This window comes from Entelurus aequoreus, linkage group LG07, assembly GCF_033978785.1.
Source record: "Entelurus aequoreus isolate RoL-2023_Sb linkage group LG07, RoL_Eaeq_v1.1, whole genome shotgun sequence".
NCBI classification, from domain to species: domain Eukaryota; kingdom Metazoa; phylum Chordata; class Actinopteri; order Syngnathiformes; family Syngnathidae; genus Entelurus; species Entelurus aequoreus.
The window spans coordinates 3,139,154-3,156,853 of record NC_084737.1 but is presented as its reverse complement, the minus strand read 5'-3'; the positions used below and the strand labels follow the sequence as shown (position 1 = coordinate 3,156,853).

The 17,700-nt window shown below is 39.0% G+C and overlaps 1 protein-coding gene across 2 annotated transcripts in view; it reads left to right on the top strand.

Annotated features, from left to right (window-relative positions):
* The window catches only part of znf341 (zinc finger protein 341), a 30,567-nt gene extending 13,207 nt beyond the window's left edge, over positions 1-17,360 (top strand). Inside the window, exons 7-16 of one of the 2 annotated variants that reach the window (XM_062052371.1) lie at positions 1,661-1,754; positions 1,855-1,945; positions 4,529-4,676; positions 7,201-7,412; positions 7,479-7,687; positions 7,755-7,851; positions 10,640-10,772; positions 13,571-13,682; positions 13,755-13,825; positions 16,544-17,360. In XM_062052371.1, the coding sequence (XP_061908355.1) occupies positions 1,661-1,754; positions 1,855-1,945; positions 4,529-4,676; positions 7,201-7,412; positions 7,479-7,687; positions 7,755-7,851; positions 10,640-10,772; positions 13,571-13,682; positions 13,755-13,825; positions 16,544-17,154 (1,778 nt within the window). In that variant the 3' untranslated portion in view covers positions 17,155-17,360. The remainder of the gene's footprint in view (positions 1-1,660; positions 1,755-1,854; positions 1,946-4,528; positions 4,677-7,200; positions 7,413-7,478; positions 7,688-7,754; positions 7,852-10,639; positions 10,773-13,570; positions 13,683-13,754; positions 13,826-16,543) is intronic. The other variant, XM_062052373.1, reaches the window with a different exon arrangement.
* The last annotated feature ends 340 nt before the right edge of the window (positions 17,361-17,700 follow it).

The window sequence follows — 17,700 nt, the reverse complement described above, 5'->3', positions numbered from 1 at the left end:
TGATGTGTTGTTGTTGAGTGTCGGTGCTGTCTAGAGCTGGGCAGAGTAACCGTGTAATACTCTTCCATATCAGCAGGTGGCAGCAGGTAGCTAATTGCTTTGTAGATGTGGGAAACAGCGGGAGGCAGTGTGCAGGTAAAAAGGTATCTAATGCTTAAACCAAAAATAAACAAAAGGTGAGTGCCCCTAAGAAAAGGCATTGAAGCTTAGGGAAGGCTATGCAGAACGAAACTATAACTGAAATGGCTACAAAGTCAACAAAAACAGAATGCTGGACGACAGCAAAGACTTACAGTGAAGCAAAGACGGCGTCCACAAAGTACATCTGAACATGACATGACAATCAACAATGTCCCCACAAAGAAGGATAAAAACAACTGAAATATTCTTGATTGCTAAAACAAAGTAGATGCGGAAAATATCGCTCAAAGGAAGACATGAAACTGCTACACGAAAATACCAAAAAAGAGAAAAAGCCACCAAAATAGGAGCGCAAGACAAGAAGTAAAACACTACACACAGGAAAACTGCAGAAAAGTCCAAATAAGTCAGGGTGTGATGTGACAGGTGGTGACAGTACACCTACTTTGAGACAAGAGCTATAGTGAAGCATGCTTGGTTATGCTTTAAAGTCATATCCAACAATTGCCACAACGACTTTTTATTGTCAATATCGGCTGCTGAGTTTCATTTTTTTAATGTTTTCTGCTGCTGGTGTGCCTCAGCATTTTTTCAAAGAAAAAAATGTGCCGTGGCTCAAAAAAGGTTGTAAAACACTGATCTAGGGCACCAGTACTACTATATATTGGTATTTTTAGTTCTTTTATCCCTTTTTATGATAGAAAAATGCTTAATTTAGGCCATAAATACGTAAAATCTGGTTTAAAAATATCAGCAAACTTCGAAGCACAATGTGTCGAGGGACGACTGCAATACCAGTGTTTCCCACACATTCATTTATTTGTGGCGGCCCGCCACGAAAGAATTAAGGCCGACACAAATAGATTTTTTTTTGTCCTGTCCAGCTTCTCAGGCAAATCATATAGTTGATGTAGATGCCCATATCGGCTGTTCACATTTACTTTACAAAAGAGAAGTGTAGGATCAAGATTTTTGGAGCTCTTTGTTCAGTGGATCAGATGTTTGATGAAGCTTTGTGTCTATCTACCACCACTACTGTTTTCTGTCTGCCTCTGTTTCACTTTATGTTGCTGGTAAATAATATGGTTGTAGTAGTAGGCTAAAAGTTAAATTATTTAGTATGCACTAATTAAAGGGGCAGAGCTTTAAGAGACATTTTAGCTTTTATATTTTTATAAGATATATTTTTTGTAAGAACCACAATTAGTAAATATATTTCAGTGAATAATTATAATAATAATAATTGTTCAAATCTGTATATAAATATGTACATAAGGTGTTGTAATTATATTGTAAAATGGATGGATGGACGTTTAAAACAAAACTGTTATTATTAATTAGTAAGTATACATTTTTTGAGCCTTTTTAGAGAAAATCATATCATTGTAGTAAATTATGCAAATTACTCGATAATGTCATGGTGACCACGCCCATAGCCACGCCCCCACCGCCACAGGTATCTTGGCAGTTTATGGGAAATACAATAAACTATGGATAGAAATGAATAATTTGTCTTCAGCAGAGTCGTTGAAAGCCAAAGGTCTGAAGCTAAAGTGCAACTTCTGCGACAAAATCTTCTCCAAGAACTTTGACCTCCAGCAGCACATTAGGAGGTGAAGTATCCATCATTAAATACCATTATTTAATGATGAAATAAGTTGTTTTGCTCTCTTTAAAGTCACCACTTCCTGCTGTTTGTGCACGTGTTTGCAGTCACACGGGAGAGAAACCATTTCAGTGCATCGTGTGCGGTCGAGCCTTTGCCCAAAAGTCCAACGTGAAGAAGCACATGCAGACGCACAAGGTCCTCCAAAACAACACAATTCTAATTGATCTGTGTTCTCGCCATCCATTTTCTTTACTCGTATAAAACAATACACAGGTGAAACTCAAAATATTAGAATATGGTGCAAAGGTTTGTTTATTCAACTGCATAATGAAGAGCCGGACATTCAAATTTGGATGTTTCATCAGAAAGTGCCTGCACAGGTTATATTCCTTTGAGACTTTGTTTACTTAATTGCAAAGTAAACACATGGGCTTTCACACTGCGCTGTCAATAACTTCATTATTCTGCCCTCGCCACTCGATTCCAGCGTGTGCAGCTACACAGATAGTTAACAGCGTGAAGAAACAGAGGCTCAGTAAGTTTTGTTGAGGATTGAGGTTTCTTTTTTCCAATTATTTTGCTTCCTCAGTTTTATTTCTTTAAACTTCTTCCTTTACTTAGGTTACACTTTGAAAATGTAAACATAAAATAAACATCACAAAAGTGTAACGTCCTTTGTATATTTGACATCAATCAAATAGAAGGTTTAGTGTTAATACTTTCACGCAGTAAACTACAGATGTTTACACATATTGAAATTAAAGGCCTACTGAAAGCCACTACTAGCGACCACGCAGTCTGATAGTTTATATATCAATGATGAAATCTTAACATTGCAACACATGCCAATACGGCCGGGTTAACTTATAAAGTGACATTTTAAATTTCCCGCTAAACTTCCGGTTCGAAACGCCTCTGAGTGTTGACGTATGCGCGTGACGTCAATCATTGAAACGGAAGTATTCGGACACCATTGAAGTCAATACGAAATAGCTCTGTTTTCATCTCATTATTCCACAGTATTCTGGACATCTGTGTTGGTGAATCTGTTGCAATTTGTTCATTGCATTATGGAGAAAGAAGCTGAGCAAGCAAAGAAGAAAGTTGTCGGTGCGAAGTGTCTATTTTGCGAGGGAAGTCAGCAACAACACGTACACAGCCGGCGCTTCTTTGTTTACATTCCCGAAAGATGCAGTCAAGATGGAAGAACTCGGACAACAGAGACTCTTACCAGGAGGACTTTGATTTGGATACACAGTTGCAATAACGTGAGTACACAGCTGCGCTTCCAAACATTTGATCGCTTGCTATAACTAGCTCGAGCTAGTAGCTAGGAGCTAGCATTAGGATTAATTTGTGGCATATTAAATATAAGCCTGGTTGTGTTGTGGCTAATAGAGTATATATATGTCTTGTGTTTATTTACTGTTGTAGTCATTCCCAGCTGAATATCAGGTCACCCCCGCCTCTCACAGCATCTTCCACTCCCCACTAGTCCTTCACTTGCACTTTCCTCATTTAAAAATATTTCATCCTCGCTCAAATTAATGGGGAAATCGTCGCTTTCTCTGTCCGAATCTCTCTCACTTCATGCGGCCATCATTGTAAACAATAGGGAACTTTGCGTATATGTTCAATTGACTACGTCACGCTACTTCCGGTAGGGGCAAGCCTTTTTTTATCAGATACCAAAAGTTGCGATCTTTATCGTCGTTGTTCTATACTAAATCCTTTCAGCAAAAATATGGCAATATCGCGAAATGATCAAGTATGACACATAGAATAGATCTGCTATCCCCGTTTAAATAAAAAAATTTCATTTCAGTAGGCCTTTAAACATCCACAGCAAACATTGCACACAATGAATGTGGCTCATCACAATTAAACCTCAAGTGTAGCGTAATCGCCCTCTACTGCTCATATTTATCGCTACATTTGTTAAACGAGCTTTGATCGCCAGAGAATTAGTCGGCCAAAAAAACAACATGAGCACAGAACATTCCTACTTTGTTGTCCAGGTGCTGTTAAAAGTCTGCATTTTGTGATTTATTTCAAGGTTGATAGTGCTATTTTTGATTTGAATGGAGTAGTCTTCTTCTACTAACCCCCTGCTGCTCCTTTGTGACACATATGCGTTGCTGTTTGCCCCCTGCAGGGTGGCGGGGGTACTGCATGCATGAGCAACACTAGTTTTGATGGTTTCATCGAGCCTATTTGGGTGATGTTCGGCGGGCTAAATGAAAAGATTTGGCGGGCCGCCAGTTGAGTACGCCTGGTTTATACTAACAATAACTTATACAAAGTGAAGTTAATACAGGCTCATAACATGCAACTTAAGATATTTCAAGACTTCTTTTGATATCATTTTGATAATTATGGCTTACAGTTTATGAAAACCTTGAATTGAAAATGTCAAAATATTTGTTTTTTTTAATTGTAAAACATGATCATCAAAATTATATATACATACAGTCGTGGTCAAAAGTGTACATACACTTGTAAAGAACATCATGTCATGGCTGTCTTGAGTTTCCAATCATTTCTACAACTCTTTTTGTTTCATCGGACATCACATGGACAAAGATAAGACCTTCTGGAGGAAAGTTCTGTGGTCAGGTGGAACTAAAATGGAGCTGTTTGGCCACACATGTTAGTTTCACATTTGAAGTTGAATTGCGAAATGAATGGACTTTTAAACCATATTCTCATTTTTTTTGGAGTTTCACCTGTAATCCGAGTCCAACTACTGTACAAAATGATATCTCTGGATATAAAAAGGTGTGGCCTAGAGGCGCGGCCAGCACGGTGTCAAGGCTACCGATCACTGTAAAGGTGGTGGCGGTGTCAAGCAGTGAGGAGGAAGCTAAGCAGCAGCAGCAGTGTAACCAACATGAGGCGGCGGAGGGAGACCACACGGCACTGACAGGTGGGACTTCTTTTCAAACATGCCCTTCTTTTTAACCCTTGTGTAATGTTCATAATGTTGTTACTCAGCCATGCCCTTCTTTTTAGCCCTTGTGTAATGTTCATATTGTTGTTACTCAGCCATGCCCTACTTTTTAACCCTTGTGTAATGTTCATATTGTTGTTACTCAGCCAGCGTTTGTGGGTCTGATGGACCCGTTGCATTTTGTGGCTTTTAATGCCTCACAATCAAACACTTTTCTGTTCAAATACTGAACAGATGTTTACCTTATCCCAATAAACATCTGTTCAGTATTTGAACATAGAAGTGTTTGATTGTGAGGCATTAAAAGCCACAAAATGCGAGGGGTCCATCAGACCCACAAACGCTGGCTGAGTAACAACAATATGAACGTTCTCTGGCAGTTTCTGCATCTCACAGGGATTCTTCTTTTGTGTTTCTGCACCTGCGCTTCCCACACAAGGTTGCAACATTGTTTGTCAACACTGTCTGCTCTCATTTTCTCGCACATTTGACCCTTTGATGTTCTGTTTACCTACACGCTGTCCTCCTCCTGTCTAGGCCTGCTGTGTGTGTGTGGTAAACATCAATTTCCACACTTCTATTAGCCCCGGGTCCAGTGGACCCGGACATCTTATATGTAATATAAATGTGTAAGGGGGGTGTATGGTGTGTGGTCATTAAATATGTATTCTGATAAATGAGCCAAAGTCAGTGAGTCTCAGTTTGAAAAATTAATTAATTGTATAATTTTTCTTTTAATAAAAAATGAAAACGGTCCCACAGACCCGAACACCACACAAGAAAAAAGCCTTTTTTTTAGATAGATGTGTGCTAGTTCTAGCTATTAGGCTGTTCTAGTTTTTATTATTGTTATTTTTTTTTACTATTTATTTTACTTGTCGGGGGCAGCTATTTGTGGCTCTATCGTTTTTTTGTTTTTGTTTTTTTTAAATGCGCTGTAGCACTTTGAGGTTGTTTGCTCAATGTAAAGTGCTTTTACAAATAAAATGTATTATTATTATTAGGGATGTCCGATAATGGCTTTTTGCCGATATTCCGATATGATAATAATAATAATAATACCTGGGATTTATATAGCGCTTTTCTAAGTACCCAAAGTCGCTTTACATGTTTTTCTGAACCCATCATTCATTCACACCTGGTATTGTCCAACTCTTTAATTACCGATACTGACAGTGTTTCCCACACATTCATTTATTTGTGGCAGCCCGCCATGAAAGAATTACGTCCGCCACAAATTAAAAAAAATAACAAATAAAAATACAATTTTTTTTATTTTTTTTTGTTTGTCCTGTCCAGCTTCTCAGGCAAATCATATAGTTGATGTAGATGCCCGTATCGGCTGTTCACATTTACTTTACAAAAGAGAAGTGTAGGATACTTCTCTTGTTGCCTTATTTGTATTTGACCACTACTGTTTTCTGTTTATTTGTTACTGACTGTGGCAGGACACCTCTGCCTCTGTTTCACTTTATGTTGCTGGTAAATAATATGGTTGTAGTAGTAGGCTAAAGTTAAATGATTTAGTATGCACTAATTAAAGGGGCAGAGCTTTAAGAGACATTTTAGCTTTTATATTTTATAAGATATATTTTTGGCAAGAACCACAATTAATAAATATATTTCAGTGAATAACTTATTGTTCAAATCTGTATATAAATATGTACATAAAGTGTTGTAATTATATTGTAAAATGGATGGATGGATGGACGTTTAAAACAAAACTGTTATTATTAATTAGTAAGTATACATTTTTTGAGCCTTTTTAGAGAAAATCATATCATTGTAGTAAATTATGCAAATTACTCGATGATGTCATGGTGACCACGCCCATAGTCACGCCCCCACCGCCACAGGTATCTTGGCAGTTTATGGGAAACACTGACCGATATCAATCGATACCGATATATACAGTCGTGGAATTAACACATTATTATGCCTAATTTGGACAACCAGGTATGGTGAAGTTAAGGTCCTTTTTTAAAAAAAAAAAATAAGATAAATAAATTAAAAACATTTTCTTGAATAAAAAAGAAAGTAAAACAATATAAAAACAGTTACATAGAAACTAGTAATGAATGAAAATGAGTAACATTAACTGTTAAAGGTTAGTACTATTAGTGGAGCAGCAGCACGCACAATCATGTGTGCTTACGGACTGTATCCCTTGCAGACTGTATTGATATATATTGATATATAATGTAGGAAGCAGAATATTAATAACAGAAAGAAACAACCCTTTTGTGTGAATGAGTGTAAATGGGGGAGAGAGGTTTTTTTGGGTTGGTGCACTAATTGTAAGTGTATCTTGTGTTTTTTATGTGTATTTAATAAAAAACAAAAAAACAAAACGATACCGATAATTAAAAAAACAATATCGATAACTTACGATATTACATTTTAAAGCATTTATCGGCCGATAATATCAGCAGGCCGATATTATCGGCCATCTGTAATTATTATCATTAACTACATCACTTAACACCTTCATTGAGTACAGAAGCCTCGGAGCAAACGGAGGAGATGGCAGCAGACGCTGATGTGGACCATGAACCGGACCCACCTCGCCCTCACGTCCAGGACGGCGGTCCCGCGGCCCACGCCAAACAGATTGTGGTGATTGACAGCTCCTACCAGTGCCAGTTCTGCTCCAGCAAGTTCAAGACCTACTTCCAGCTCAAGTCCCACCTCACCCAACACAAGGGGGAGCAGGTGAGCGGTCAATCTTTTTTTTGCTCAACCACCACGATTGGTGTGCCCCTTTTTTTCCTCCCTCAGGTTTACAAGTGTGTGGTCAAGTCCTGCTCCCAGACCTTCCAGAAGCTGGATCAGTTCTTGGAGCACATCAGGACTCACCAGGAGCAGCTGACGTACCGCTGCCACCTGTGCAGCAAAGTGTTCCCCTCTCTGTTTGAACTGGGAGTGCACCAGTACTCCCACTGCTTCTGTCCGCAGCAGAGCACACGCAAGGAAGCCTCGGTCTACAGGTCAGTGTTCTTCTCAATGCCGGGTGAAGCCTTGGCGGAGGTCCCTTGACCGCGTTTGTGTCTGCAGGTGTGTGAAATGTCAAGGCCGGTATTCTACCCAAGAAGCTTTGGAGCAACACCTCCTGACCGCCTCACACAACTTTCCATGCCCACACTGCCAGAAGGTAAGGTCACATACACTATATTGCCAAAAGTCTTTGGACACCCATCCAAAAGATGAGAATCAGGTGTCCTCATCACATGGCCCGGTGTATCAAATCAAGCACTTAGGCATGGAGACTGTTTCTACAAACATTTGTGAAAGAATGGGCCGCATAGGATGCCACCTGTGCAGCAAATCCAGTCGTGAAATTTCCTCGCTCCTAAATATTCCAAAGTCAACTTTATTATAAGAAAAGTGAAGGGTTTAGGAACAACAGCAACTCAGCCACCAAGTGGTAGGCCAGGTGAACTGACAGAGAGGTCAGCATAGTGCAAAGACTTTCTGCACAGTCACTTGCTACAGAGCTCCAAACTTCATGTCACCTACCAATTAGCCCACGTACAGTACGCAGAGAGCTTCATGGAATGGGTTTCCATGGCCGGGCAGCTGCATCTAAGCCATACAACACCAAGTCCAATGCAAAGCGTGGGATGCAGTGGTGTAAAGCACGTCACCACTGGACTCTAGAGCAGTGGAGACGCCTTCTCTGGACTGATGAATCACACTTTTCCATCTGGCAATCTGATGGACCAGTCTGGGTTTGGAGGTTGCCAGGAGAACACTACATTTCTCACTGCATTGTGCAGAGTGTGAAATTTGGTGGAGGAGGAATTATGGGGTGGGGTTGTTTTTTCAGAAGTTGGGCTTAGCCCCTTAGTTCCAGTGAAAGGAACTTTGAATGCTCCAAAACATTTTGGACAATTCCATGCTCCCAACCTTGTGGAAACAGTTTGGAGCGGGCCCCTTCCTCTTCCAACATGACTGTGCACCAGTGCACAAAGCAAGGTCCATAAAGGCATGGATGACAGAGTCTGGTGTGGATGAACTTGACTGGCCTGCACAGAGTCCTGACCTGAACCCGATAGAACACCTTTGGGATGAATTAGAACGGAGAATGAGAGCCAGGCCTTCTCCACCAACATCAGCGTGCAGTGTTTCCCATAAACTGCCAAGATACCTGTGGCGGTGGGGGCGTGGCTATGGGCGTGGTCACCATGACATCATCGAGTAATTTGCATAATTTACTACAATGATATGATTTTCTCTAAAAAGGCTAAAAAAATGTATACTTACTAATTAATAGTAACAGTTTTGTATTCAACGTCCATCCATCCATCCATTTTACAATATAATTACAACACTTTATGTACATATTTATATACAGATTTGAACAATAAGTTATTCACTGAAATATATTTATTAATTGTGGTTCTTACAAAAAAGATATCTTATAAAATATAAAAGCTAAAATGTCTCTTAAAGCTCTGCCCCTTTAATTAGTGCATACTAAATCATTTAACTTTAGCCTACTACTACAACCATATTATTTACCAGCAACATAAAGTGAAACAGAGGCAGAGGTGTCCTGCCACAGTCAGTAACAAATAAACAGAAAACAGTAGTGGTCAAATACAAATAAGGCAACAAGAGAAGTTAAACAACTTGCACTGAGCCTAGTCTATAAAATCCGCTACACCTCCCTGATACCGAAGTACATGTCAAACTACTTCCTTAACGTAAATGACCGCCATAACCACAACACCAGGGGGTGCTCCACTAACCACGTTAAACCCAGATTCCGAACTAACAAAGGTCTTAACTCATTCTCTTTCTATGCCACATCAATGTGGAATGCGCTCCCAACAGGTATAAAAGAAAGGGCATCTCTATCCTCCTACAAAACCGCTATAAAAGTTCACCTCCAGGCAGCTACAACCCTAAACTAACACCCTCCCCGGATTGCTAATAATCAAATGTAAACAATCAAATGCAGATTCTTTTTCTTATGCCTTCTGATCTCTCTCTCTCTCTCTCTCTCTCTCTCTCTCTCTATGTCCACTACTTGATGTCCATATCCCCACCCACCCCACCCCCCCTCCACACTCCTGATTGTAAATAATGTAAATAATTCAATGTGATTATCTTGTGTGATGACTGTATTATGATGATAGTATATATGATAGTATATATCTGTATCATGAATCAATTTAAGTGGACCCCGACTTAAACAAGTTGAAAAACTTATTCGGGTGTTACCATTTAGTGGTCAATTGTACGGAATATGTACTTCACTGTGCAACCTACTAATAAAAGTCTCAATCAATCAATCAATCAATCTTACACTTCTCTTTTGTAAAGTAAATCTGAACAGCCTATATGGGCATCTACATCAACTATATGATTTGCCTGAGAAACTGGACAGGACAAAAAATAAAAAATATATATATATATATATATATATTTTTTTTTAAATTTGTGGCGGACGTAATTCTTTCGTGGCGGGCCGCCACAAATAAATGAATGTGTGGGAAACACTGGTGTGTGACCTCACCAATGCGCTTTTGGAAGAATGGTGGAAAATTCCTAAAAACACACTCGGCAACCTTGTGGACAGCCTTCCCAGAAGAGGTGAAGCTGTAATAGCTGCAAAAGGTCATATTGAACCCTATGGGTTAGGAATTGGATTGGCACCTCAACTTCATTTGTGAGTCCATGCATGTGACCAAATACTTTTGGCAATATAGTGTATTTGAGGCACCACACCTCCAATATGACCTTTTCTACCACTACCACCACAATGTGTCGTGCAAGACGTCTTTATAAAACAGAGCCGCTGTTGTAATAGTCGTAATCATACTTCAAATGAAGAGTTAAAAAACCAAACCCACTTTGGAAGGCGGCCGTCAGCCACAGCTGGCAACAGCATTGTTTTTTTGACACGGTGCTAATTAGAAACCCCGTGTCTGCAGGTGTTCCCGAGCGAGAGGTACTTCCGGCGCCATCTCCCCACTCACGGCATTGGCGGAAGGTTCAAGTGTCACATGTGCAAGAAGGCCTTCAAGACAGAACACTACCTCAAACTGCACACACGCATTCACTCAGGTGAGGACGCTGTAAACCTGGAGTGGTCCCCGGACCCGGTCCGGGGACCACTGCCTTATAGGTACAGTCGCCCGTTGCGTTGAGGCTGACTGTTGCAACGCATCGGATATTTTCTAGCATCCAACATCAAACCACTCTTCCCTCCACCACCACCACCATCATCGCTCGCCTATCATGACAAGTGAACAAGCTAAATACTCGAGTCCGTGAACATTGCTCCAAAGTACGGATTTTTTTTTGTTGATTTATTGCGCAAAGTAGGCAGTAATATATGATAAAACAAGGCGGCAGCTAAGAAAAAGACTCAGCTCTTAATCAATCACCAAAAACATGTCAGGTGAACCGCTAATTTTACGACTTCGGCGCTGACATAAGATAGACATCAATCAATCAATCAATGTTTACTTATATAGCCCTAAATCACAAGTGTCTCAAAGGACTGCACAAGCCACAACCACATCCTCGGTACAGAGCCCACATAAGGGCAAGGAAAAACTCACCCCAGTGGGATGTCGATGTGAATGACTATGACAAACCTTGGAGAGGACCGCATATGTGGGTAACCCCCGCCCCTCGCATCCCATATGTAATCATAGGATGAACAAATATACTACAACAAAAGTGGCCATAAACAGTTACCGGTCGTATTTATAGCAGGGGTGTATAAATATACGTATATATATGTATATATATACGTATATATATATATATATATACATATGTATATATACATATATATATATGTATATATATATATGTACATATATATATATGTATATATACATATGTATATATACATATATATATGTATATATACATATGTATATATACATATATATATGTATATATATATATGTATATATACATATGTATATATACATATATATATGTATATATACATATGTATATATACATATATATATGTATATATACATATGTATATATACATATATGTATATATACATATATGTATGTATATATATATATATATATATGTATATATATATATATATATATATATATATATATATATATATATATATATATATATATATATATATATATATATATATATATATATATATATATATATACATATATGTATATATATTCAATTGAATAGACTGCAAAGACAAGATATTTATCATTCGAACTGGAAAACATTATTTTTATTTTTATTTTTACAAATATTAGCTTACCGGTAATTGGAATTTGATGCCTGCAACATGTTTAAAAAAAGCTGGCACAAGTGGCAAAAAAGAGTGAGAAAGTTGAGGAATGCTCATCAAAGACTTATTTGGAACATCCCACAGGTGAACAGGCTAATTGGGAACAGGTGGGTGCCATGATTGGGTATAAAAGCAGCTTCCATGAAATGCTCAGTCATTCACAAACAAGGACGGGGCGAGGGTCACCACTTTGTCAACAAATGCCTGAGCAAATTGTTTAAGAACAACATTTCTCAAGCAGCTATTGCAAGGAATTTAGGGATTTCACCATCTACGCTCCGTAATATCATCAAAAGGTTCAGAGAATGTGGAGAACTCACTGAACGTAAGCCATGATATTACACACCTTGGATCCCTCAGGCGGTACTGCATCAAAAAGCGACATCAGTGTGTAAAGGATATCACCACATGGGCTCAGGAACACTTCAGAAACCCACTGTCAGTAACTACAGTTGGTCGCTACATCTGTAAGTGCAAGTTAAACTCTACTATGCAAAGCCAAAGCCATTTATCAACAACACCCAGAAACGCTGCCGGCTTTGCTGGGCCCGAGCTCATCTAAGATGGACTGATACAAAGTGGAAAAGTGTTCTGTGGTCTGACGAGTCCACATTTCAAATTGTTTTGGAAACTGTGGACCAAAGAGGAAAAGAACCATCCGGACTGTTCTAGGGTGAAAGTGTAAAAGGCAGCATGTGTGATGGTATGGGGGTGTATTAGTGCCCAAGACATGGGTAACTTACACATCTGTGAAGGCACCATTAATGCTGAAAGGTACATACAGCTTTTGGAGCAACTTGCCATCCAAGCAACGTTACCATGGACGCCCCTGCTTATTTCAGCAAGACAATGCCAAGCCACGTGTTACATCAACGTGGCTTCGTAGTAAAAGAGTGCAGGTACTAGACTGGCCTGCCTGTAGTCCAGACATTGAAAATATGAAGGCTAAAATATGAGAAGGGAGACTGTTGAACAACTTAAGCTGTACATCAAGCAAGAATGGGAAAGAATTCCACTTCAAAAATGTGTCTCCTCACTTCCCAAACCTTTACTGAGTGTTGTTAAAAGGAAAGGCCATGTAACACACTGGTAAAAAAAAAAAGCCTTTTTTTGCAATGTGTTGCTGCCATTACATTCTAAGTTCATGATTATTTGCACAAAAAAAAAAGTTTCTCAGTGTGAACATGAAATATCTTGTCTTGCAGTCTATTCAATTGAATATAAGTTGAAAAGGATTTGTTGTATTCTCTTTTTATTTAGCATTTACACAACGTGACAACTTCACTGCTTTTGTATTTGTATGTATTAAAATGAGTAAGGAACTCTTATAATAATAATAATAATACATATATAATATTGTGTTGATATTGTTACACTGTAAATAAATAAGAAATCTACAGTTAATACATGTGACTCCTATCGGCCGATCTTAACTATGGATGATTAATATTGAATCGGTGCCTAAAACTCTGATGGGGACATACCTCCTTCAGTCATACAATACACCAGATGTCGTACTAAGGGCCACAACATTAGAAATGTCCACTAAATATTAATTCCACTTTCCAGGGGAGAAACCGTACAAATGCTCCGTGTGCGACGCCACGTTCAACAGGAAGGACAAAGTTAAGCGCCACATGCTCATCCATGAGCCCTTCAAAAAATACAAGTGTCCTTTCAGGTAAGCACAAAAGAAAAGAAAAAGATCTTGGAATAAAAGACACACTTTGTGTTAATGTGACTTTTTCATTAGGACACACGTTGGCTGCAGCAAAGAATTCAACAGACCAGACAAACTCAAGGCACACATTCTGTCACATTCAGGTCAGTAAATACACCCTTTCAATCTTTACAACCATGTCAGCATCCACAAATATAGTGGACTTAACACTTTTAGAACACCAAAATAATTTTAAAAATTAAAAAAAACAATTGCTATGCGGTTTCTCTGGCAACTTGGGGGCCAAGAGAGGAAAACACAGGGAGATTTGGCAGAAATATGTACAGTAAAACACTGTTTTTCAACCTTTTTTTGAGCCAAGGCACATTTTTTTGCGTTGAAAAAATGCGTAGGCACACCACCAGCAGAAATCATTAACAAAGGAAACTCAGTAAAAAGTCGTTGTGGCAATTGTTGGATATGACTTTAAAGCAGGGGTCACCAACGCGGTGCCCGCGGGCACCAGGTAGCCCGTAAGGACCAGATGAGTAGCCCGCTGGCCTGTTCTAAAAATAGCTCAAATAGCAGCACTTACCAGTGAGCTGCCTCTATTTTTTAAATTGTATTTATTTACTAGCAAGCTGGTCTCGCTTTGCCCGACATTTTTTAATTCTAAGAGAGACAAAACTCAAATACAATTTGAAAATCCAAGAAAATATTTTAAAGACTTGGTCTTTACTTGTTTAAATAAATTCATTCATTTTTTTACTTTGCTTCTTATAACTTTCAGAAAGACAATTTTAGAGAAAAAATACAACCTTAAAAATGATTTTAGGATTTTTAAACACATATACCTTTTTACCTTTTAGATTCCTTCCTCTTCTTTCTTGACAATTTAAATCAATGTTCAAGTATTTTTTTATTTTTTTTAGTGTAAAGAATAATAAATACATTTTAATTTAATTCGTCATTTTAGCTTCTGTTTTTTCGACGAAGAATATTTGTGAAATATTTCTTCAAACTTATTATGATTACAATTCAAAAAAATTATTCTGCCAAATCTAGAAAATCTGTAGAATCAAATTTAAATCTTATTTCAAAGTATTTTGAATTTAAAAAAAAATGTTCTGGAAAATCTAGAAGAAATAATGATTTGTCTTTGTTAGAAATATAGCTTGGTCCAATTTGTTATATATTCTAACAAAGTGTATATTGGATTTTAACCTATTTAAAACATGTCATCAAAAATCTAAAATTAATCTTAATCAGGAAAAATTACTAATGATGTTCCATAAATTATTTTTTTAAGTTTTTCTCTTCTTTTTTTAGGTTGAATTTTGAATTTTAAAGACTTGAAATTGAAGATAAACTATGTTTCAAAATGTAATTGTCATTTTTTTCGTGTTTTCTCCTCTTTTAAACCGTTCAATTAAGTGTAAATATCATTAATTATTAACAATAACATAGAGTAAAAGGTAAATTGAGCAAATTGGCTATTTCTGGCAATTTATTTAAGTGTGTATCAAACTGGTAGCCCTTCGCATTAATCACTACCAAAGAAGTAGCTCTTGCTTTCAAAAAGGTTGGTGACCCCTGCTTTAAAGCATAACCAAGTATGCATCACTAAAGCTCTTGTCTCAAAGTAGGTGTACTGTCACCACCTGTCACATCACACACTGACTTATTTGGACTTTTTTGCTGTTTTCCTGTGTGTAGTGTTTTACTTCTTGTCTTGCGCTCCTATTTTGGTGGCTTTTTCTCTTCTTTTGGTATTTTCCTGTAGCAGTTTCATGTCTTCCTTTGAGCGATATTTCCCCGCATCTACTTTGTTTTAGCAATCAGGAATATTTCACTTGTTTTTATCCTTCTTTGTGTCGACATTGGTGATTGTCGCGTCATGTTCGGATGTACTTTGTGGACGCCGTCTTTGCTCCACAGTAAGTCTTTGCTGTCGTCCAGCATTCTGTTTTTGTTTACTTTGTAGCCAGTTCAGTCTTAGTTTCGTTCTGCATAGCCTTCCCTAAGCTTCAATGCCTTTTCTTAGGGGCACTCACCTTTTGTTTATTTTTGGTTTAAGCATTAGATACCTTTTTACCTGCACACTGCCTCCTGCTGTTTCCGACATCTACAAAGCAATTAACTACCTGCTGCCACCTACTGATATGGAAGAGTATTACACGGTTACTCTGCCCAGCTCTAGACAGCACCGACACTCAACAACAACACATCATTTTCAGACTATAATTACTGCTTTGCAGAAAACATTTTTAACCCAAATAGGTGAAATTAGATCATCTCCCACGGCACACCAGACTGTATCTCACAGCACACTAGTGTGCCGCGGCACAGTGGTTGAACTTAGACTTAGACTTAGACAAACTTTAATGATCCACAAGGGAAATTGTTCAACACAGTAGGTCAGTTACAATGATGGAAAGTGTAAGGATGGAAAGGACAATGCAGGTATAAATAGACTAATATCGCAATAAAAAATCTAACATATATATGAATACATACATAACATGTGTACAAACTAATATATATACAGATATATTATATTATGTCTATAACATATATAAAAACACTGAGGTAAAACACTACACACAGGAAAACAGCAAAAAAGTCCTACAACGAGTTTTTACTGAGTTTCGTTTTTTAATGTTTTCTGCTGGTGGTGTGCCTCTGCATTTTTTCAACGCAAAAAATGTGCCTTGGCTCTAAAAAAAGGTTGAAAAACACAGTTAGGGTACTGCTCTACTTGACCTAATGATGCTTTTCTCCTAATGTGTGTGTGTGTGTGTGTGTGTGTGTGTGTGTGTGTGTGTGTGTGTGTGTGTGTGTGTGTGTGTGTGTGTGTGTGTGTGTGTGTTACCTCCATCCAGGCATCAAGCCCTTCAAGTGTCAGCTCTGTCACAAGGCGTTCAGTCGGCGGGCACACATGCTGGAGCACCAGCAGTCGCACACGGACGATTACCGCTTCCGCTGCGCCGCCTGCAGCAAAGGCTTCTCCAGGCAGAGTTACTACAGAGACCACAAATGTGCCGGAGCGGCCAACAAGAGACAGGACCACCACGGGGACGGGGAAGCTGGGAGAAGGAGAAGCGGAGGTGGGTTTACCAGGCGGTCGAGGACTGAGGCGAGGGACCGTGGCGAGCAGGAGGATGAGGACCGTGGCGAGCAGGGGGATGAGGACCGTGGCGAGCAGGGGGATGTGGACCGTGGCGAGCAGGAGGATGAGGACTGTGGTGAGCAGGAGGATGTGGACCGTGGCGAGCAGGAGCATGTGGACCGTGGCGAGCAGGAGGATGTGGACCGTGGCGAGCAGGAGGATGAGGACCGTGGCGAGCAGGAGGATGTGGACCACGGCGAGCAGGAGGATGTGGACCGTGGCGAGCAGGAGGATGTGGACCGTGGCGAGGGCGGTCAGGCGACGTCTTCCACCATGCAAAGACAGCAGGAAGTTGACAGAGACGCATCACAGAGCAACTCCTGAAAGTATTTCTCCTGTCGTATATTTGCTGATTTTTAAGATGAAGGAATGTTTGATAAATGACTTGTTTTACATTAAAACATTATGCAGATTGTATCATTTATTTCCCAGTGTCCACACAGTACAACGACATCAAAATCAAGCAAGTTTAGACAGTTTTAAAACAATGCTTACACAAATGGATTGAAAAACGTCCAATTAATAAATAAGGGGGGGTAAAAAAACAGGACTTTGTTACCTTCTTGTGGACACAGTGAAGAGAATTACATGCAAACTAAGACATACTGTATATAGTTGTGGTCAAAAGTTGACATACACTTGTAAAACTTTCATGAAGTTTGCTTCTTTGATGAATTTATTATGGGTCTACTGAAAATGTGAGGGTCAAAAGTATACATACAGCAATGTTAATATTTGCTTACATGTCCCTTGGAAAGTTTACCTGCTTTTGGTAGCCATCCACAAGCTTCTGCTTGACCACTTGACCACAAAATTGCTGCAGTTCAGCTAAATGTGTTGCTTTTCTGACATGGACTTGTTTCTTCAGCA